At 32.7% G+C, this 23886-nt stretch overlaps 1 protein-coding gene across 1 annotated transcript in view; it reads right to left on the minus strand.

Moving 5' to 3' along the window:
- The window catches only part of LOC108914812 (somatostatin receptor type 5-like), a 94205-nt gene that overhangs the window by 35029 nt on the left and 35290 nt on the right, over positions 1 to 23886 (minus strand). Inside the window, exon 2 of the mRNA XM_018720707.1 lies at positions 12280 to 12546. Within this exon, the coding sequence (XP_018576223.1) occupies positions 12280 to 12494 (215 nt within the window). The 5' untranslated portion in view covers positions 12495 to 12546. The remainder of the gene's footprint in view (positions 1 to 12279; positions 12547 to 23886) is intronic.

Genomic DNA, 23886 nt, shown 5'->3' on the forward strand with positions numbered 1-23886 from the left:
ACAGTAATCTATAAAAGAATTTTTATATTAAATGAAAATTTATAAACCTTTGAAAATTTAAGAAACATATGTATACGTTCCTGAATATGTACTGATATTTTGTATTTATGGACCACTCTACATAAGCTCCTAAATTGACTTAATATGTCTTTACTTATAAATAGCTTTGTGTGTACATTAAAATTATATATTAACGACAAATTGATTGCAATATCCTTAATAATCGTTAGTGCTTCGTCTACTCAGAACCACCTACATCATGTTTTCCTCAGAATGAAGAGGCACTTAGAAAACAAACCTGAATTTAATCATATTAAAACTATATTTTTAGTTTGTTTATTTGCTTACGGGTAATTTTACTTTGTGTAGGGGGAATGATTTGAAAATGATTTGGTGTAGATAAAGTAAAGTCGTTGCAGATGTACAGTATCCTCTAAAACGTTTTAAAATTATATGTAATTCGTTCACCGACAGATTTTTCTAAATTCGGTCTGATTTTTGGTTGCTAAAAACTATAAAGAAATAGACGCGCGACTTGATTACTAGTGTACTGAAATAAGTGCATTCGTTGAACATGGTGATAGAGGGCAAGAAAATTTTAAAAGAAAAGACTTTTATTAAGTAACTGATGGTTCGAGAAAATTAATTAAGAAAATTAAACATAAATGTAAGCCGACCCTGTGCATCTTGTGCACGTACCCAGCCAGAATTCGGACTCGTTACATGCGTGAAGCTGGCATTCCATGTAACTTCCACAATCACACTAATCTGATTGTAGATCAGTATATCTTTTGTTCTTTAGTTGTGTGCAGTATTACTTAGCCGGCTTAGAACAGTGCAATAGGTAGTTCAAAGGTTACGGGATACCGGAGGAGGATCCGAGGCGCAGTACCCGCTACATTCGCCGAAAATTGGGTGTATTTAACAGTACCGTGTGGCGTGTACTCCGGGAACAATTATTACACCCCTATCATGGACAAAGGGTTCGTAGTTTTAACATCAAATAGCACAAGATCCGGATTTTAATAATAATAATAATAATTTTTATTAGTCCAACAGGCTAACGCCTATATGAAGGATATAAAGTAATATTATAAACAGTAGTTAGTAAAAACTGTAAGAAAATAGCACTGAAAATATAAAAATAACAATTTAGAGTAAAAAAGATATAAATAATAATTAAAAACAATTAGAATGAAAAAATATTGATATAAAAAAATAAGAAAAAAGTCATATACATACATTAAAATCACAATACTATTTTTAAGGTTTTCCTATTTGTCCCTACCGGCATTGAATTATACTCGCGACACCTAGTGCAACAGCTAGGATCGTTTATCATCAGTTTAACCCACCAGGCACATACCAGTTTCGGACTTATTAGTCCTCATCAGTGTGTCATAGCTCTCGGAGTAGATGTTTCTCGCGGCACTGACAACTCACTTCTAGTAAAAATCAACATTTGTTCTCGCCTCTTATTTCGACTATTGACAATATTATTAAAAAATAACAAGAACAACAATGGTCCCAAGTTACAATCCTGCGCAACACCAATTTTAACCATACAGGGTCGGAAAGTCCCCATGGTTCATCGGCCGTTACGTGAGAGCGACAAAGTAAGTCATAGAAATCCGTGCGATAGAAAAAGATGGCTATAATGAAGGCGTCTAATAGTCACCGCCCATTTCGCCCTTCCACAAATAAGATCCACTTCTTATTTGTGGAAGGGCGAAATGGGCGGTGACTATTAGACGCCTTCATTATAGCCANCATAAACTTTTGCATATAATTTGAGTAGTTTTTTATATATGTATAAAGCATCCTATATAAGTTATTGATTTATCTTAATATTTTTTGCTTATAAATAGGTTTAGTGAACATTAGCATTAGATATTAATGGAAAATTCTTAAAAATCCTAATAGTCACCGCCCATTTCGCCCTTCCACAAATAAGATCCACTTCTTATTTGTGGAAGGGCGAAATGGGCGGTGACTATTAGACGTCTTCATTATAGCCATATTTCTCTATCGCACGGATTTCTATGACTTACTTTGTCGCTCTCACGTAACGGCCGATGGACCATGGGGACTTTCCGACCCTGTATACAATTCTGACCTATGTCTCTTAATCTCAACATATTGATTTAAATTAATTAATTAGATGTACCGCTAGCCCGTAAGATTCAAGTTTGCCAATTAAAATATTATGATTAATTTGATTGAACGTCTTAGAAATATCAGTATATATTACATCAACTTGTTGCCTTTCATTCAAGGTGTCCGATACAAATTGTGTAAAATTACAAAAATTGGTGTTTATAGACCGACCTTTCATAAATCCATGTTGCTCCGGTGCAACGCAACAATCCACATGATGACTTAAATAGTGACATAAAACTGATTCAAATAACTTGGCAAAATTACATATGATTACAATGGGCCGATAATTTACAATTTGATTCTTACTGTCGGCTTTATGTAGCGGGACAACTTTGGATACCTTCCACTTATCAGGAAAATCACTAGTCTTAAGACTAAGGTTAAAAATATGATATAATGGTTTTACGAAATTGGAGATGCAATCCTTCTGCAATCATCTTCAAGATGATTTTACAAGCAAGGTGCTTTTTACGAATGAATGTTGTTTTACTAAAAACAGCATACTAAATTGTCACAGCATTATTGATGTGATGCAAATCCTAACGTTGTACAGAGATCACAGTTCTAGCAACGGTTTTCAGTGAATGTGTGGTATGATGTTTTTGGTGACATTACTCGGTCCGATAGTATTACATGCACGTTTAAATGGTGCTGCTTTTTTAGAGTTTTTAACAAACGTCATACTCGATTTATTGGAAGATGTCCCTTTAGTTTAGATATTTTAGACCATCAATTGCTTAATAAATGTTACTCATTTTCGTGCCCTCTATTACCCTTTTCAAGGAATGCACTTATTTCAGAAACACTCTGTATACCCAACGGAAGTGTAAAAAGAGTAACCGGATTTTTTTTCTTCTGTCGGTTTGGTTTTTTGGTTGGGTAAAAATTTTGACGCAAATATATCATATAACTAAAATGTTAGTGTATTATTAACATAAAACATTGCCTTATAATTTGCCTAGAAACTTTCAAATTATAACGTGATACATGGGCTTTGTAAAAATAATTTATACCAATTTGGTTCTCTACGTATGTCATTGACCAGGTACAAATAAACGGAACTAAGAATCATGGCAACGTGTTTTCAGTGTTAAAGTTTTCAGGAAGTACATCACCGACAGATTAATTCACACTATTTTTCAGCAACCATTCCTGAAGTGAAACAAGTACGAAATATATCTCAGCTGCGATACCGTACAAGAATAATGTCTCGATATATATCGCGTGTTCTTAAGGACCATAAAAAATGAACCGAAGTCCTAACGTTTTTTCCTTCTTATTCTACAGCTTTGCTCACTTTAATGGAAACAGTTATCAGATCAGTGTATCCCTAGTGACCTACATCGGTTGAAAAATTTGCGATAGCTTAAGAAAAGTGGAGGAACGTCAACTTAAAATACGTCCTATATATTTTGTTACAATGATGTCATCAACAAAAGCAATATTTATCCTGTATTGCTGTAATATTTGATAAGACTTCAGAATACACTATTTTACAGCTGCTAACATTAAGCAATGTTTTTACAAAAATATCCATAGTTTACATTAATTATTGTAAATTAATATTTGTACAAATACATATAAAATTATAATATGAAATAATTCTCATTGAGTGATTTTTGTTAACTCGTTCTGCTATTTAACTGCTAAAATATAATAACTATAAAAAGGGAACGCACAATTTTGTATGTCAAAACTAATATGCGAGATAGGGTTTGAAAAATAGTTTTATTTGTTCTGCTGTGTTTTATCTCAGTGTTATTGTCTATCAGAATACTAGTACGACATACAACTGTAATCCACCTTTTTCAACTTTTCACTGCATTGTAGATACAATATTCTATTATGGAAGACAGATATTTTAAAACATTGTCCTAGTATTTAAATCATTATTTTTATATTATAATATCATTAAATACATGCGATTGTAAAATAATAAATACAGTTTTAAAGGTTGTAAAAGATTGGTATATTTCATAAAATGTATCATTTTTACGATTCTAAGCGTTGACATAGAAACTTTTCTAATACGAATATTGAATTTTTATGTTAAATTGCTCTTACAAAATATACATATTTATGAAGGAAGAAAAATATGACAACAAATGTATTTTACCCGAAACTGAGATTTCTTGTTTACTTTTATGTTTTGCTAATTTGATATGTTTGAGGAATGTAACAAACACAAAACTTCATCGCAAACAGCCAATAAAAATATCTCATAAAATCAAAATTTTCAGTAAAATATTAATCTTGAACTGCCAATTTTTCACTTAAATGATCAAAGTACGTCTTATATTAGTTATTACTTGTCGTCACTTTTGTTGAAATCCTGATATGTTTGTGTCGGTTTCCTTTGACTCACATAAACTTGTTTACGTTTGGAAAAATCACCATTGCATCACAAAAATTGCTATTTTAGAAATAATACTATTAGAAATAATACCAATTTTATATAGTATATAAAATGTTCACCAAGGCATCTATAGGAGAGTTTATATTTAAAATAACTTAAAGTATTACCTACTATCTATACCCATTTAAAACTGTTCCATTCAATTTAATTGTTTTTAGATCTCCTTTTGTATATTGAATTAAATTATTTATACACTGCACATAATGTATTATTTACTAAAATCTAAACCAGAAAATACTGGAAACAAAATATAGGGGAAACATGTCATAAAAATTTTAAAAAAATTGCCAAACTTCTGACTGGAAGGTCAGACTGTACATTTCTATATATTTATGAGTCGCTCATTCTCCTGCGTTATTTATGTTGTATCTTTTGGTAGTAGATTTTTTTTGGCCCCATTTTACTTTTTATGACAGGAAACGTCTATTTCTCTAATACGAGTTTCTAAGAGTTTATAAATAAATCATCTTTCAGGATCATACTAGTTGAGATATAACTAACAATAAAACATAAAAATACGGTCTTGTTATATTCCAACCTATTCTATCATAAATTTTGGTGATATAAGGAAACTTACAGGTAAACATTCAAGAGTTATAGAATGTGAGACCCTTTTTTTTGTTTTATAAATTATAAAGCTTGAAGATAATAAAAAGGTACATAAATAATTAACTGTTATTATCATTATTTATTGTGATGAATCTATAAAGAAAGAAATACTTGAAAAAATTTGCAAATCTTCAAGAATCAACTGTCCTTTTTTAAAATTTCTTCATTAACAATAAAATAATAACGATAAAAACTGTATCCCATTAAGAGATCTATTGTTCAAAAACAACTATATTTCGTGTTGTTGTCAGCAGGGGTCTATACTACTTTTTAGATTGATAGAGATGACATTACCCTATATAAGCCAAAAGGAACATTAATCATTCACGTTATTTCAGAAGCAAAGGATCATTTATATATTTTTTACTGAGAATATGTTTTTGATATGACTGTCACGGTAGTATTTCTGCATTTGCAAAGTAATTTAAGAGAGATCTATGGTCTGTATTTACTTATTCATGGCATAGTTTTAGTTTTTATTATTTTTTAGGTATTTTGTCACATGTGAAAAATATTTAAAAAATAGTGAAATAAACTCTAGCTACAAATGGACCAGTCAAAATTATTGATAATCCAAAAATGCATTATTCTTTTTGTTAAGTTAATACGACTGTGCTCAACCTTTCTTAAAAGCGACTATTATATTATTTTAATAAATTATTTTATTTTAAATTTAGATATATATTGATTTAGTTTTCTATTCCTTTGGAGGAAAAAAATAAACAGAGTAAAAATACACCTGAGACCTACATATTTACGATACACAACTCTTTTTGAGGTAAGTAAGTCCTGAGTAATCAAAAAGTTTATAACCCGGAATACTTTATTCACTGCTTCCTATCCAATAAGCACCTTTCGCAGCAGTAAAAATTCAAAAATCCTTTTCGAAATACTCTTACCAACCCGAGTCCATCCTACCGCAAAGTTGTAAATAGCAAACGGGAAACGTCCTTCAAATAAAGTTGCTTCCTTATACAAGTGTTGATTTATGGAGACGTAAAATATATCTAAATTGTGAAGTTAGATTTTGAGTCTGCCAAGATTTATTTTACCAAAGCAACGTAAACGGAACTGTTGACAATTTCACACTTTAATATTTCTGTTGCATCACTTAATGTCGATAGTTATCGATAGAAAAAATTAAGATTTTTCAAGTATTTACATATTTAGGTTTAAACATATTTAAATAAAAATAATCGGATAGATTTTTACTCAAAGCGGTAAACTTTTGTGAGGTGACTTATATAAATAAATATGATGTACCACATTTTTTTTCTGATTAAAGATGTTCCCATGATGCAAAATATGTTGATTTCTGCGGTTTACATTAGATAGCTTCTCCAGTAGCGTGGACTTTGGATGAACTAATCACCAATGATTAGTACAAATTTGCGGTAAAATATATTACGTCTTTCCATTTTTTATTGAATTAGGAAATCAGTTGGGTATTTTATAAAATGTTTACAATAATATTTCTAAAATTGAATTATTCCAGCGATAATATTCTTAAATGAAGCTTAAAATAGTATATACGAAATCTACTGTATTATATATTTTGGTTTTCTCATTTGGTTGTTATACGAGTATAAATTTAATCGAATCCTGAATTATGTTCTTGCGTAATCTAAAATACTTCATAAAACTTTAATGGTGGTCACAAATTAATTAAAAAAGTTTCCGTGAAGGTTTTGATCTTGAGATTCAAGATGTTAAATTTTAAAATGATTTTTTTAAATGGACGAAAACGATTGAAGGAATTTCATACAAAAGTAAGGAGTTTTAGTTTTCGTTTCTCCGCGTATATGCCACAGTTTTTTTACACAGAGAGGTACTTTCAAAAGTTTCCCAAAAATATTTTTGTAAAACATATTATAGGATCATTACACAATTAACGAAATAATAATAATTCAAATAATCACATTATCCATGACGGATATAAAATATTAATTGCTGACATTCATAAACCTCATATTTTCATAAATTTTGTAGTACTTTTTGTGACAGCGTTTTAATTCTTCAGTCGCAGCGAAGCATTTGCAGATTCACCACTGAAGATGGCGGAGAAACGTTTGGGAATATTGGATACGACCATTTTCAAAGGCCACTATGGAACATCTAAAAGGATCATCATTGTCTGAGCAGAGGTTCCGTTTGCAACCAACGAGAACCGAAATGAATATCAGGACCGACCTAGGTGTTCTGATTGCGATTCCGCCCCAACAGAGCCTAGCTCGAGAACAATAAGGGCAGGTCAAAGATTCCTAGCTAAGGCTAATGAAGTGCAAGTTAATTGCATAGGCCGAAAAATCATTGTACTTTAAATATCAGCCTTAATTAAAAATTTAATTATATGTACGTAAACTTAAAATATATATTATAAAAAACATTCCTAAATATGAGACTTCCTTTCATAAAATCTGGTGTACAGGGAGATAAAAATATGTAAAGAAATTGAAAAAAAAAGATAAGAAAATGACTCTATTTGACACGAATTTGCAAAATGGGTATTAAAAGTTCTGTCATTTTTGTTTATATCTTCCAAACGAGTAGATCAAATCTATTCAAATTTAAAACAACACATTACCTAATAAGCCTCTATGATTTAAATACGACAACGCTAGTTGTCATTCATATACGGAGATTCAGGAACATCGTCATCCTTTTTGAAATTTTCGCAAAAGTGGTAGCACTTTTCAAATTATACCTTTTCAATAGCTCTTTTCGGGGAAATTGCAAAATGTGATTTTAAAACCCTTCTTCAATAAGTCCGTGACTTTTTGAATGAATCACAGGTTTTTATATAAAAATTTATTTTATTTTTCAACATAGTCTCCTTTGAGTTCTATACACTTAGTCCAACGTTTCTCCAATTTTTTTATCCCTTCCGAAAAATATGATTTGTCGAGATCATCAAAATAGGCAATTGTTTGTGAGATGATTTCGTCGTTGGAGTCAAATCTCTTTCCGCCGAGCCATTTCTACAAGTTTGGGAACAAGAAATAGTCACTCGGGGCTGAATCTGGAGAATAGGGCGGATGAGTGTGCAATTCGTAGCCCAATTCATGGATTTTTGCCATGGAAACTGCACACGTGTGCACCCTTGCATTGTCCTGGCGAAAAAGAACTTTTTTCTTGGCCAAATGCGGTAGTTTTTTTTTCAATTCCTCATTGAATCGGCCCAATAAGTTGGTATAATATGCGCCATTGATTGTTTTCCCCTTTTGAAGGTAGTCAATGTGGATTATACAGCGTGCAACCCAAAAAACGGTCACCATGACTTTATTGGCTGACAAACCCACCTTTGCCTTCTTTGGCGCCGATTCAACCCGAGAAACCCACTGTTTTGACTGCTGTTTGGTCTTCGGTGTGTTGTGGCGGGTCCACGTTTCGTCCACGGTTACGAAACGGCGCAAAAACTCGTCCATATTGCGGTTGAACAACGCCAAACATTCCTGCGAAATCGTCACACGATTGCGTTTGTGGTCGATTGTGAGCAAACGCGGCACCCATCTTGCGGAAAGCTTTCTCATACCCAAGTGATCATTCAAAATTGAAACCACTGAGCCATGTGAGATGCATATGGCTTCAACAATCTCTCTCACTTTCAATCTCAGATCGGCTAAAACCATATCGTGAATTTTTTCAATTGTTTCGGATGTAGAGACCTCAACGGGGCGTCCAGAACGTTCGCCATCTTCCGTGCTTGTACGGCCACATCGAAATTCAGTAAACCACTTGTTTACCATAGAAATGGATGGTGCAGAGTCCCCATAATATTTATCAAGCTTAGCCTTGGTTTGAGTGATGGTTTTTTCCCGCAAAAAATAATGCTTAATGAGCACACGAAATTCACTTTTTTTCATTTTCTTCTCAAAACGAGCGGTAGTCTGCTATCAACGGCTGCAAACACAAACTAAATGACGCAGCTTGTTCAAATTTAGACAGGAGTCAACTTGACAGTTGCCTGTTGACAGGAGCAGTGTTGCCATTTCAATTAAGAGGCGGAAAATTCAAAAAGTCACGGACTTATTGACCCGCCCTCGTACATTGCATTGCATACCAAACAAAGATGGGAGACATGCATTTTATGTGTGGACGTGCCTGTGGTAATTGACTTGATGCTCATCATCTGCATGCTTATTACTTTTCTTATCCTGCTTGAATATTCACCAGACTTATTCAAAGGCTGCAGGACAGTCGAAATTTTAATAAAAACCTGACAAATATTATAGCCTGTTAGCCACCCCCTACCACATCCCACGTATTCAAGCACTCAATCCAAAAGACTGACATGCTGACAATCCTAAGCATTCATCCTTTTCGAGGATGAGGCAGTTTTTACAAGGGAAGGAATTTTCAATTTTCTGGGTCAAAGAGAGGTGGTATAGGCATTACTTGAAGACTTGAAACAGAGTTAGGCGTTTGTGGTTCATATCATTTTTCACGATCAGTTCAAAAGTACGTAAATAAAACTTATGAATAAAGGTAGATTGGACATGGTGAACCTAGATCATCAGACCTGACTATGTTGGACCTCTTTATTCTGAGTTGTCTTAAAAGTTTGGTGTACGTAGAACCAGTCGAAAATTTGCACATTCTACAACGGCGCACGAAAGAAGATTGTAACACAACCTGGGATATTTTGAGAGCATGTAGATCTTGCATGGATATGTAAGGAAGACAGTTTCCACACATTCCCTAATAGCCCATCGAAAACGTACCGCAAGGCATTACAGGGTAGTAATGAACTCTTCGGCAAAATCCAAATACAGGTAAACTTTGCTTCTGAGGGGGACAACTTTTGGCGCAAAAAGCATAGCAAAATCTTCAACCCCCTAAGTGGGGGTGCCACCCCCCAAATTTTTTTAACTGGGAATGGGGTCAAGTGGGGGGTCATTACAAAAGGCTTTTAATTCTCTATACATCGATTCTTACTTTTTGAAAATCGATCCATTATTTTAGAAAATATGCAGCTTTGAAAATACGAACAATATTTTTGACGAGAAATGCGAAAATCGATTTAATTTTACTTCAAAACTTACGGTATTAGCTTGGTAAATTCCTTCAAAAGAATTCGCTGTTTTTTTTTCTGATTTGCGAATTCTTTAGCCTGATTTTGGTGAGCAAAAAATTGTCCGCTTTTTGTTTCGTATTTAGATAGGCCACAAGAAGTTGCTAGATAACTGTCTTGTGACTTGTAGTTGAAGAGTACCAATACTGCCGAGTCTTTTAAATTGATTAATTATGGTGTACTCAATTCCAGAAAGAGTAGAAATTATTGAGCTTTTTTTCAAAAACAATGAATGCGGAAATCGGGTCGCCGAACTGTTCAACCAACGGCATCCTGAGAAACATGCGTCTGGAAAAATTGTTCGCGAATTGGTGGCCAAATTTCGCGAAACTGGCTCCGTTCATAACAAAAAGAGGCAGGTTGAAAATCCGGTACTAAATGAACCTACGGAAATAGCGGTATTGGGGCAAGTGGCAATGGATAGTACGCTGAGTACAATGCAATTGGCTACTGCGACAGGAGTGAGTCGTACAAGTGTCCAACGAATATTAAAAAAATACAAATTCCATCCTTATAAGATTCGGCTAGTGCAAGAGCTAAATGAAGACGATTTTGATCGTCGTTTGCAATTTTGCGAAATAATGACTGAACGAGCGATAAACGATAATTTCCTCTTTAATGTGTGTTTTTCGGACGAGTGTACGTTCTTCTTGAATGGTTTAGTGAATCGCCATAATTGTCGTTACTGGGCTGATACCAATCCAAGGATTTTCCATGAGACACACTCCCAACACCCCCAGAAGTTGAATGTATGGGCAGGTATTTTTGGAAATTCCATTGTAGGTCCTTTTTTCCTTCCTGGAAATTTGACAGGCGATATGTACTTGGATTTACTACAAAATGTCATCGACCCAGCTCTAACAAATATCATAGAGGACGACCCTGCTTACAATGAACACGAACTGATTTTCCAGCAAGACGGAGCTCCTCCACATTACTCGCTCAATGTGCGCAATTACCTAAATGAGACGTTTCCAGGACGCTGGATAGGACGAAGAGGTGCAATTGAGTGGCCCCCTCGGTCACCCGACTTAAATCCTTTAGATTTCTTTCTCTGGGGGCACATTAAAAGCAAAGTTTACAGCACTCCACCTGATACCTTGGAAGATCTGCGAGGACGAATCATTAATGTATGTCGCGAAGTAACACCGCAAGTGCTCCAGAATGTTCGACAACGGTTTGAAGACAACCTGTATCATTGTATGCAAGTTGGCGGACAACATTTTCAGCATTTACTTGACTAATACCGTAAGTTTTGAAGTAAAATTAAATCGATTTTCGCATTTCTCGTCAAAAATATTGTTCGTATTTTCAAAGCTGCATATTTTCTAAAATAATGAATCGATTTTCAAAAAGTAAGAATCGATGTATAGAGAATTAAAAGCCCTTTCTAATGACCCCCCACTTGACCCCCATTCCCATTTGAAAAAATTTAGGGGATAGCACCCCCACTTAGGGGGTTGAAGATTTTGGTATGCTTTTTGAGCCAAAAGTTGTCCCCCTCAGAAACAAATTTGACCTGTTTTTGGATTTTGCCGAAAAATTCCTTACTACCCTGTAATGCCTTGCGGTACGTTTTCGATGGGCTACCCTGTATTTCTCATTAAATAAAAATGTTACGCGTTCACTTTAATATTTAGCATCCTATTTGAAACGAATTCATAGCAACTTTTTTTCATCTGTGGATACAAGTGACATACCGACAATTTATGTTATCATGGGTGGGTACACCGTCAAGAAAAGTTGTAAAATCACATTATATAATTTTTTGAACCTTCACCCATGAATTATCTCGTTTATCATCGCTATAATCAGATCGTGGGGACAGTAATATCTTGTACCAAATTTGAATTAATTAGGTCAACCAATTTGCAAGATGTATACAAAAACTGATTTTTGAAGCGTTTCCGGACATATGAACTTTACCATGTTTCTTAAAATTGTTTACGCTTTCTATTAACTCTGTACGTTGGATATTGGTAGGGTTCAGCTACTCAAAACATGCTGATCGACGATAACTTACCTAAATACACAAACTACAATCGATGCATTGGCCACAACGGATACGACGAAAATGAAGGCAAATATCGAGACCTCTATCGCGGCGAACAGTGGTGATTTCCCGTCAAATTCAGAGTAATATGTGAAAAAATATCTGTCTCCCCAGCCGCTCTCGTTGTCTACTCCGTAAACATAAGAAGAATTCCATGAAAAGTCCTCCCCTGATTCGTTTTTCATCGTGGATCCATCAAAGTTGACTCTGGTCACGGAAAATCGCTGCTCGTGCTATCTGAAAAAGGGGAGAGTAATTAATGATTTGTTTGTTCGTTGAACATATGCTTGCATTCAAAATGTCGATAGGAAATTCGTTCATTAATTACACGGCAAATATACTAGCAGTTTAGATAACATGCCACGGATATACCGAAATGTTTATCAGCGGCTAAAAAATCAGTCGCGGCATATTAGTTAAATCAGAAAAAGAACTTTTATGTAGTTAAACTAATATTTGATACTTTACTGAAAGTATCCTCTCTTAAATGAACAGTTTTATTGATTACTGTTCAACAAAGTAGACATAACTATTTTAATTTCAAAAACTTTAAAGTTATTACAATGTTGAAATGAAAAAACTTTTCCATATTATAACTTTATCAAATATTTTAGCAGCTCCCGAATTACAGCAATAAATAATTTTTAGAATTAAAAATCACATTCTTGATTCTTTTGCAGAAAGAAATAATGGATGTATGCCAATTTTGAAGAAGACCAAAAAAAAAAATGTTATTGAGGAATTAAATTAAAAACAATCAAACACTTTTTATTACTGGTTTAAATTGATTGAATTGCCAATTTGTAGTAATTAAATATAAAGACCACCCATCTCAAAGTAATAATGTAACATAATAACAGATTTAATCGTTGTATGAACTATTATTGCACACCCTAATTTTAAATCTTTTGTTACATTGAATGGTCATACTTACATATCGATTGATTTACACGTACAACAAAATAAATCTGTTTTAGAAAACTAAAACAGAAGATAAAGAAAATTAATAAAGGAGAATATTTTTATGGAATTTGCCAAACAATTTTGCACACAAATCGGACAAGTAGTAACATATTTTGCAGCATCTGAGGAAAATGTGATTTTTTTGTGAGTGAACAAGCTGTACAAATTCACGAAGGACAAAATATTTAATGTGGAATTGGAAATTTTTTACTCCCCATATTAAAATTATATGCTCAATTTAATCCGAAATAAACTATATTAATTATTTTTTTATCTGCTTTCACATAGCAAATGCACACATACAGGGTAACCCAATTAAAACAGTCCACCTGAAATATTTTCAATGCAACAAGTTTTTCCGGAAAACCCCGAATCAAGTCAATTTTGCTTTCAAGGAGGACATTTTTTGATAATAAATTCATGGATGTAGGATCATCCCCCTAAACGGGGTGGCAACACCTTCAAGAATCTTAAATGACACATTATTTTAAAGGTATTTCAATTCTCTTTACAAACATGGTGAAATTTTTTGCTCTGCCTTAAAATTAATATAAAAAAAACCTGTTGGAAGTGTCGGTGAAATAAATCGAAAAAAAAAGTTTTCAGACAAGTTTTAATTAATTAAATGTTCAAATTGAAAACATTTACTTCCATACAGGTATAAAGCATTTGTTCAACATTTTCCCGAGGATTTTGTCCCATTTCAAGGCGTTATTTCATCACATGGTACCACTATTCGGTGGCGAAGATCCTCTAATGAGGTAGGTTTCGTTTTATAAATAACACTTTTAAATGACCTTGTAAGAGAAAGTCCAATGGTGTTGAATCAGGCGATCTTGAGGGCCATTCAATGAAACCCCTTCCAACTTCCACCAAAATAAATATTCAATTCACAAAATTTAAAAACATCTTTAGCCGTTATATAAAATATATAAATTATTAAAACTGTAACGATTCTGACGGGCAACGCTGGATGACCTAAACTCGAACACTGAGGCACGCCTAGGATCAGCAGGGGATGAGACAATACGTTGAAATTAATGAAATATTTTCCAAGGACAAAAACCGTAGTACGTTTTAATTTGTAACAGCCTAATTTTAGCTTAAAACAAAAAATAACGCGGTAGGTAAGACAGGAATACAAATTGACCTTAACTCTCTCGATATAGCTTTGTTTTCGCGATTCTATTTAAAACATAATGGGGCCTTTGAGAAAGGATTTAATTAATTAAGTTACCGTACTCGGCTGTAAACAAGGATGAGTATTTGGCATGAGCCATTTCAAGCATTCTTCGTAATTGCCGAAATGATCTAATTCATTAGACGCAACCTATAAATATTTTGCGTAACTGAAAACAACGCACTTTGCAGCATCCTTGAATGTTCAGCGGGAGTTTATCAAATAATAAGCTTTCTATAAATAGCACGTCACTTTTTTTTGTTGATCTACCCCAACAAAAGTTTATTATTAGGTACGCAATTCTGACTCGTAATATTTGCCTCTATAAAAAAACTGATGGAGTTTTGTTTTCTTGTACAATAATATATCTGAAAGGTAAATTAAATGAGTTTAATTTTAATTACTTATTTACTTGTTTAGCCAAAATATTGGTGGAAAAATACATATTTTTTAAGTCTTAAAAGCCATAATAAAGCGACAGGTTTCCGAGATACAGATTATTGTAAAAAAAAGTTAAAAAATAACGCATTTTTCAAATATATTTGAATATTATTTTTTATTTTTGGGGTGTTTTGCTCCTGTGAAAAAATTTAAAAGTTAGTGAAACAAATTCTCAAAAGGATCAGTCAGGATTATTTTTATGAAAATAGTTTTGCCTAACCAAAAAATCACACACTGAAAAAAAACATCACTTTATTTCAAGCACATTAAAAAGTTGTTAATGTTTCGAAAATCTGTTTTCAGTTTCTGAACTTTTTTTGAGTTTTTCTTTTATTATTAATTACTTCATCTTTTAGAATTATGTAGCCAGTCAGTATCCAAGTTCATAGAATAATTTGACACACATCATTCACCATTTGAAGTGAACCAATGTAATGCGTCATCCTCGATTAATGGAAATGTCCACCATCAGATTATCCAAGGTACTATTGGCTATGGATAAATTAGTGTCATCAGCGAAAAGAATCGCAAACATGTCGTTCCTTACAGAAGTTGGGAAATCATTTATATATAATAGGAATAATAGTGGTCCCAGAACAGAACCTTGAGGTACTCCGCAATTCAAATTTAATGTTTTTGATTTGTAGTTGTTATGAACCACGTATTGTTGTCTATCACAGAGGTACGACTGAATAAGTGATGTGCTTTCAGTGTACAATAAAATTATAATTTATCAATGAGTATATTGTGAAAGATGCAATCAAAAGCTTTGGTGAGGTCAACAAACGATTTTCTTGAATTTCTCGCTTGCATAAATAACTTTAGACACGTTTTAAAGTAGGTTGCCAATGAAGAAAAGTATTGCAAACTTAGACCTGGTAAGTACTCGGAATACCAAAGGTATTTTTCGAAAAATTAGCTTGGATGTCCCGGTAGATTTAGTGTAAATGACGGTTAACTTTGATCGATCTGTTTTTTTTATTTAAAATTTGATTGAATATTCACAAAGTTATTCTAATTGTTTATAAGTACAAAATTTCGACCAATGTTTAAATAAGCGCCAGAGCTCTCCTAATTGACAGATTCGAATTTTTCAAAAAGCTTTTGAAAGATTGAGAACCCTTCTATATGTGACTAAATTTTGAAGTATCTAGGGGCCTTGGTTTTTGCTATGCAAAATTTTGAAAATTTGCAATTTTTTAAGAAATCTGGATTGCAAAATTATTATGCAAAATCTATCAAACCGATTTTGATGAGATTTGGTGTGATAATTCTACCTAACATGAAGTTTTCTTGAGCCAAGTATGAAGGTCCTATACCCAATTTAAAGACCCCAAAAAATTCTCTAAAAATCAATGTTTTTTAACCCCATTTTTGTCGAATTTTCGATTTTTGCAATAGTAATCATGATCCATTCGATTTGTAGCTAGTCATATTTTGTAAAAAATTTAATTACAAACATTTTTTTCCTCTTCCATTTTCGCCTAAAATCAACTCTTTCAAAGATACATAATTAAATAGGAAGAAAAATATGACATTTTTCAAATTTTTTTAACATATTGTGCCGCCAAAAGTTAAGCCCACGTTTTTCTATGCGGATAGAAAAATTTTCATTTCTAGTGATATTTGAAAGCCAAAAAGCCAAAAATCTCCGTGGATATACGATTCACCCAAATATGGAATTTTTGAAACAGATACCGTCTGGACTAAAACTCATTGTTTAGAAATGAATATTGCAAAGATAGTTGATATATTACTTCTGAAGCCGAACTGAAGAGATTGCTATTTTCTAGATATACAAGAAGTTGGTTTTTCAATATTATTTCGAAAATTTTTGCAAAACAGGAGATGATCGGTATAGGTCTGTAGTTTAATGGATCGTTGGTATCATTTTTTTAAATATTGGTATAGCTTTAGAGATTTTGAGACAACTAGGGAAAATATTCTCGGACAGACATATATTAAGTAGCTGAGTAAGAGAAAATATTATAGTGTCTTTAATAGTCTTCACTATTTTTACTGAAATATCGTAACTTTTTATGCCCTTAAGATGTGTTATGACTTCGTGACATGAAGCCAGGGTGAAAGAAAATTTGAATTCATAGCAAGTAATTTGCGTTATTGTATTTCTAGGTACTTTTCTATTTTGGTTTATAAATTTCCATATAGCTTGTTGGGGATTGAATGAATCTTTATTAAATTGTCATTTGCTTGGATAAGTTAATTTGATAACGATAGTGAAATCTAAATTGATTTAGTAAATATACCTTTTAGCATAATTTTAAATAAAATACAATCATAAAAGGTAAAATAAAATAATACAGAGTGACCCATTTGAAAGCGGACCACCCTCATAATATTTTTATTTATATATAAGCGATTGTGACGAATTTTTTTTTTAAATGTAGAGGGGGCAAAGGTGTATTTTGGGGCCAGGCGGCGTCCAGTTCTTTTTTAAACTAAGGCCTACTAGATCACATTCAGAGGCTGAAAAATCCAGAATCCACATTAGCGACTTTTTTAGAAAAAATCTGCGTACGCCACTGGATTCGGCGTCTCCTGAAATGGATCTGTACCAAATTTTATGAAAAAATATTCAAGATTAACGATTCTACGGCTAAATTGCTGTCAAGTTGTTTATTATGCATTAAGAAGCGTTTTATCTAGTAACCCATGCGATAATAAATCAATCACAACAAATATTTAATAACAACATTTAATAGACATCTCTATATCAAAATATATTGAAACAAACAGAAAAATAAACGAAAAATTAACATAAAATATACAAAAAATACAATAAAATAAAATTAACACACATGAATTAACTTTAAATTCTGGATTTTTCAACTAAATCTACATTTAATTGAACGAATATTTTTGTAAATGTTGCCTGGTCACTAAAAAATTTAATACTTAAATAATGTCGATCCCGTTATTCATAATTGTATCAATCTTTGTTTTATTTAAACATGCTTTAATAATACAGTTCCATAGTGATGAACAATATTCCTAATAGCAGGCTTTGCAATTACTTAAGTCGCAGATGACTGAACAAAAGACGAATATGTCAAATTTATTACCTCAATAGTGAAATTTAGGTATTGTTCCTTAAGTGCACTGTCAAAAAGTATGACGCTGTAATTTAACGTTACAACATAAGATTGAAATAGTAAAACTTTGTGATGACAGAGACAGATCCGAAAGGGAAGTATCTCGAATTTTTAGTGATAGACATCTAGAAATTTAAAATATTAGCAAGTCTACCATTGGGCGAGTGAGCAATATTTTTAATGAATACGGAGCTGTATCAAAGCACATTTAAAAAAATATTAATGTACAACAGCCACAATGAACAAATTCAAAATTATTTCATCGAAAATCCGAAAAAAGTTTAAGAATTGCTAGTTTGGACCTACAATTACCACGGGAAACCTTAAGGAAAACACTTAAAAAATACAATAATATGAAGCCTTTTAAAGCGACACCTTAGAAGACGAACGAATGAAATATTGCTTATAGTGCCAAGGAGAATACCTCAATTACAGAAATTTTCTAAAAAAACCAACCATTTACAACCAATGGGACAGTAAATTCACATAACACGAGGCATCAGGCACAAGAAAATGGGTAATAAACTGTAGGCGACAGTATTCACAGAAGGTAAACGTATGGTGAGGTATATTAAATAGAATATAGAATAGAATAATCAGAATAATTGGCCCCTTCTTTTCTGAAGGCAATAGCCAAAGTTTTTTACATTTTTTTTTAAATGAATTCTCGGATGCTATTGATTAACTTCCACTTGCAGAAGTGGCTGGTCTACTGTTTCAATTAGATGGCTGTCCTATCCACAACGCCAGTACTGTGAGAGCGTGGCTGGAGGAAAATTTTCCTAATCGGTGGATAGGGCGAAGTAGTAGATTAATGGAGTTTCCTCCCAGGGCTCCCGACTTAACTCCCCTAGATTTTTTTCTTTGGGGGGTTCATTAAAGAAAAAGTTTACTACACTCGTCCAACGAATTACAACACATCAATTCTCTAATGTTATAGCAGACATTCAAAGACGATACAATAAATGCATTCAATTAAATGGAGGGAGATTTAGTCGAAAAATCTAGAATTTAAAGTTAATTCATGTTTGTTCATTTTATTTTATTTTACTGCGTTTTTTGTACATTTTATGTTAATGTCTCATTTGTTTTTCTGTTTGTTTCATTGTATTTTGATATAAGGATGTCTATTAAATGTGTTATTAAATATTTGTTGTGATTGATTTGTTATCGCATGGGTTACTAGATAAAAAGATTCTTAATGCATAATAAACAATTTGACAGCAATTTAGCCATAGAATCGTTAATGTTGAATATTTTTTCATGAAATTTGGTACAGATCCATTTCAGGGGACGCCGAATCTAGTGGCGTACGCAGATTTTTTCTAAAAAAGTCGCTAATATGGATTCTGGATTTTTCAGCCTCTGAATGTGATCTAGTAGGCCTTAGTTTAAAAAAGAACTGGACGCCGCTTGGCCATAAAATACATCTTTGCCCCCTCTACATTTCAAAATAAAATTCGTCAAAATCGCTTCATAAATAAAAATATTATGAGGGTGGCCCGCTTTCAAATGGGTCACTCTGTATTATAGAAATTACTTAGGTATCTGAGGAATCGGGTGGAGCATTTTTTTGTGAATCAGTTTATCAATAGATATTTTTTAAATTTAATCAACTTTATTATAAACTTATTTTAAAACAAAAAATTATTCTCTCAATTCTCTCAATAAAATGGAACATATGTTACCTTTTTTTTAAAATAAAATTGGGAATTAAATGCATTCCACGAATTTAAAAAAAAACTGGTGGCGTAAAATTTCTGGCGCTTCCAATGACAGGCCTAGCGGTGTAGTCCCCAATGGTCGGTATCAATTTTTAGAATTTCTATGACGTTGGAAACTTAAGTTAATAAAAGTACGTCTCTCATACATCTCTTTAACTAAATATAAAAGTCTAGACCTATGAAAATTTTAATGCAACTATAAAAATATAAAGTATCAAAACATTTAAAAATTTTTTTTATTTAGCTATCCAGTATTTACCTCGTCATGAAAATCAAATTTAGAAAAGATTCAGCCGGGTTAAAAAAGTACAGTTTGTTGCTTTAACTCCACAAATTCAGCGTATTTATGTATCTGTTTTTAATTATTTCAGGCTCAAATCGTTTTATTGTATTGGCTTGACTGCTTAGGACGTGTATTTATAGCTTGTGTTTATTAGTTCTTCTATATTCCCCACTAAACTGGATTAAGCTTGTTGCGTCTGTGTATTATGTTCACTTTATTATTATTATTATATTTATATGATAATGTCAAAAACTGGCAATTATAAAAATATTAGTTCTATTTATTTTCTGAAACAGAATCACAATAATCACATGCGAGGTTAGGTTAACGATAGTAAAATACCATGCAAATTAATTGCAAGATAGGTAATTTATTTCTTCATGCGAGTTGCGGCCTGTTAAGCAATCACTTCCTTCTGCATACAATTTACAATTAATGACTTGATTGTTTAATCGCGATAAAAATTATAAGCAGCTGCCATTATTTTCCGTAATTATTTAGATAATGTATTTGCATAATCACAAAATGCATCTGATATGATATTTCTTGTATTGCCGTAAATGTTTTGTTTAAAAAACTGTTATGCAGGGTGGCCAAACGAAAACGAAACAGAGCCATTTTCAGGAACTGCGTCAAGATTGTAGAAAAACGCTCAGACTCGTCGATTTTAGATTAAATGGGGACATTCTTTGCTGGTATTTTTGACTACGTCACTTTCACCCCCAAGCAAGGGTAAGCATCACCCCAAAATATTTAAATGGCATTGGGGGTTGAGTAATATTTCTTTTGAAAGCTCTTACAATTCTCTTTACAACAGACTTTAAATTTTATAATTCCGCCCAATACTTTGAAAAAAAATTACATTTTAAAATTTAAATTAAGTTTAGTTGCTCACTTACTACTTAGTTGATTAAATGTTCAAACTGATGACCGCCCGCTTCCATACAAGAATAAAAATTTTGTTCGAAATGTTCGCGCACATTCCGAAGCATTTCCGGAGTGATTCGACGGCATTCGTCGACGATTCTTTGACGCAAATCTTCCAGTGACGCTGGCTGTGTTTTATAGATTTTACTTTTTAGGTATCCCCACAAAAAAATCAAGGGGCGATAAATCCGGTGATCGTGGAGGCCACTCAATGCTGCCTCTTTTCTAAATCCAATTCCGTAGAAAACGTTGGTCCAAATACTGATGGACAATTAACGCATAATGCGGAGGAGCACCGTCCTGTTGAAAAATGAAATGATCTTCATCATACTCTGGAACATTTTCAATAATATCAGTCAAGACAAGGTCAATAGCGTCTTCCAGTAACTGCAAATACATTTGGCCAGTCAAATTACCAGGTAGAAAAAAAGGACCCATCAGCCGGTCACAGAAAATTCCAGCCCATACATTTAATTTTTCCGGTTACTATGTATGCACCTCGTGGAAAACTATTGGGTTTGAATCGGACCAATAGCGGCAATTGTGACGATTTACCGTCCCGTTGAAGAAAAAACTGCATTAATCAGAAAAACAGATGTTAAAAAGGAACTGTGGATCGTTCCCTGCTCGCTTACTAATTATTTCGCAAAATTGCAAACGGCGGTCATAATCATCCTCATGTTCCTGGACTAAATGTATTTTGTATGGATGGAATTTATTCTTCCTCAAAATGGTTAGTATGCTAGTTTGATTGATCCCAGACACAGATGCTAGCTGCCTCGTACTTAATGTAGGATCAAGACGAACTTGTCCCAAAACTGCAACTTCACTAGCTTCATTAACTATAGGTTTTTCAATTTCTCGTTTTTTTTTTGGCTACGTTCCCTGTCTCTTGAAATTTTTTTACTAACTCTAGAACATACTTCCTCCTGACATGTCGATCTTGATCTTGTTCAATAAATAGCTGAGCTGTTCTATTCGGACATTTATTGTTCATAAAATAAAGCGAAATGATTCTACCCTTTTCGCAATGGAATAAACCATAGTGTTTAATTTTCAAAAACACAATTAAATAAACTACCAACCAACGCTTCCAAATAGTACTAGAAAATAATTTGGAATCCACTAATTTTACATTCATTTCTGTTTTTTAAAATTGTGTTTTCTTTTACGAAAGTGATAACAAATCGCCAAGAAACCAATGTAAGGCAAGAAATACTAAATTTATATCATTGGCGTACTTAACTCGAATGACTGACATTTTTAACGTTACTAATTGTTTGTACATAACTTTAAAATCAAAATTCTTAATAAGCATTGGGCGGAATTATAAAATTTAAAGTCTGTTGTAAAGAGAATTGTAAGAACTTTCAAAAGAAATATTACTCAACCCCCAATGCCATTTAAAAATTTTGGGGTGATGCTTGGGGTTGAAAGTGGCGGAGTCAAAAATACCAGCAAAGAATGTCCCCCTTTAATCTAAAATCGACGGGTCTGAGCGTTTTTCTACAATCTTGACGCAGTTCCTGAAAATGGCTCTGTTTCGTTTTCATTTGGCCACCCTCTATAGTACGGTTAATTTTCATGAGGTGGATATAAAAGTAAACCAAAAATCATTGATGAAAAAGTTTTATAAACATGCCTATCTTACGTAGAGCAACACATAAAATGTCAGTATTCGTTGTGTATCGTACGAAGCTTGTATTTCTTGGAACTGGTTTAATATTCCATAATCCCATATGAAAAATATCAAGAAGTTTGGAATACTTTTCAAGTTATAAAAATAAAATATTTATCTAAATCACATTAAAAATATCGTGGAAAAATAATTTGATATGCATTATAATAATATAAATTAATACGCGGTACATTTTATGTACATAACTTTTTATTAGGAAATGTATTTATTTAATGACATTTTCATTACACTTACTTTCCTACTAAAAAAAATTATATCACATATGAGAAGTACAAAAGTCTGTCCAGATTAAATGAGACATCCTGTACAACATCCGTATCTTCAACGCTGTTTTCCTGGTGAATAAACAGGGCAAAGGAGAGAACAAAATTAAATTGAAAATGAGAAAGGGTAGTTTCTTATTAGCTATGGTAATCCACTTCAAAATTAGATATTCGATACTGGAATGAAATTCATTTTTGTATTTTATTTTAACGAAAGATATAACAAGTTATGCTTTTATATTCGTATAAGAAGTTCTTGCAGACTGTTGGCCTTTAACCTTTAGGCCGATACAGATCGAGGATAAAGCTTTTCATTCATCTAAAACTCTCCACTGGATTGAATCCAACAGATAAAACTTTTTTGAAACAAGATTTTTATTTGTCGGATTTAATAGGTTTTTGAATTAAGGAACCTCTTAACTTTATTGCATTTATAATTAAAAAAAAAAACGTATTAGACAAGTCGAAGAGAGAATAAAACGGTTATTTTCTTAATCGTTACACTTTTACTTCCTTTCGAATTTTCTAAATCCTTTATAATGACTATATTAACTAAATAGTAACTACACCTTACAAATAGAGACAAAAATTATGTTATTTTTTATTTTCGTCTTAGGAAATGAAAGTAACTTTTTTTGCTAAAGAATTGAAAATTGTATTTTTGACTTAAGGGCCCCATATTCTTTAAATAGTGTTTTCCGCAAAGACAAATAATTTCAAACATTTAATAACTGAATAATCTAAAGCTTATCAAATAATAGGGATGTTATGTTATGCCACCAGGGGTAAAAAACGATCAAACCATCAAGGTTTTAGGTACTGAAATCTACGAAAATACTAACTTTTTTATATATAATTCCACATGTAAATATTCTTATAACATTTACTTGCTTAGTCCTACATATAAAATTGTTTACTTTTATTTATAAGTACGTGAAAATAATTCTTAAAATGTGGGGTTAGAATAACAGCAAACGCATGTTT

This window comes from Anoplophora glabripennis, unplaced genomic scaffold, assembly GCF_000390285.2.
Source record: "Anoplophora glabripennis isolate ALB-LARVAE unplaced genomic scaffold, Agla_2.0 scaffold19, whole genome shotgun sequence".
Lineage (NCBI taxonomy): Eukaryota > Metazoa > Arthropoda > Insecta > Coleoptera > Cerambycidae > Anoplophora > Anoplophora glabripennis.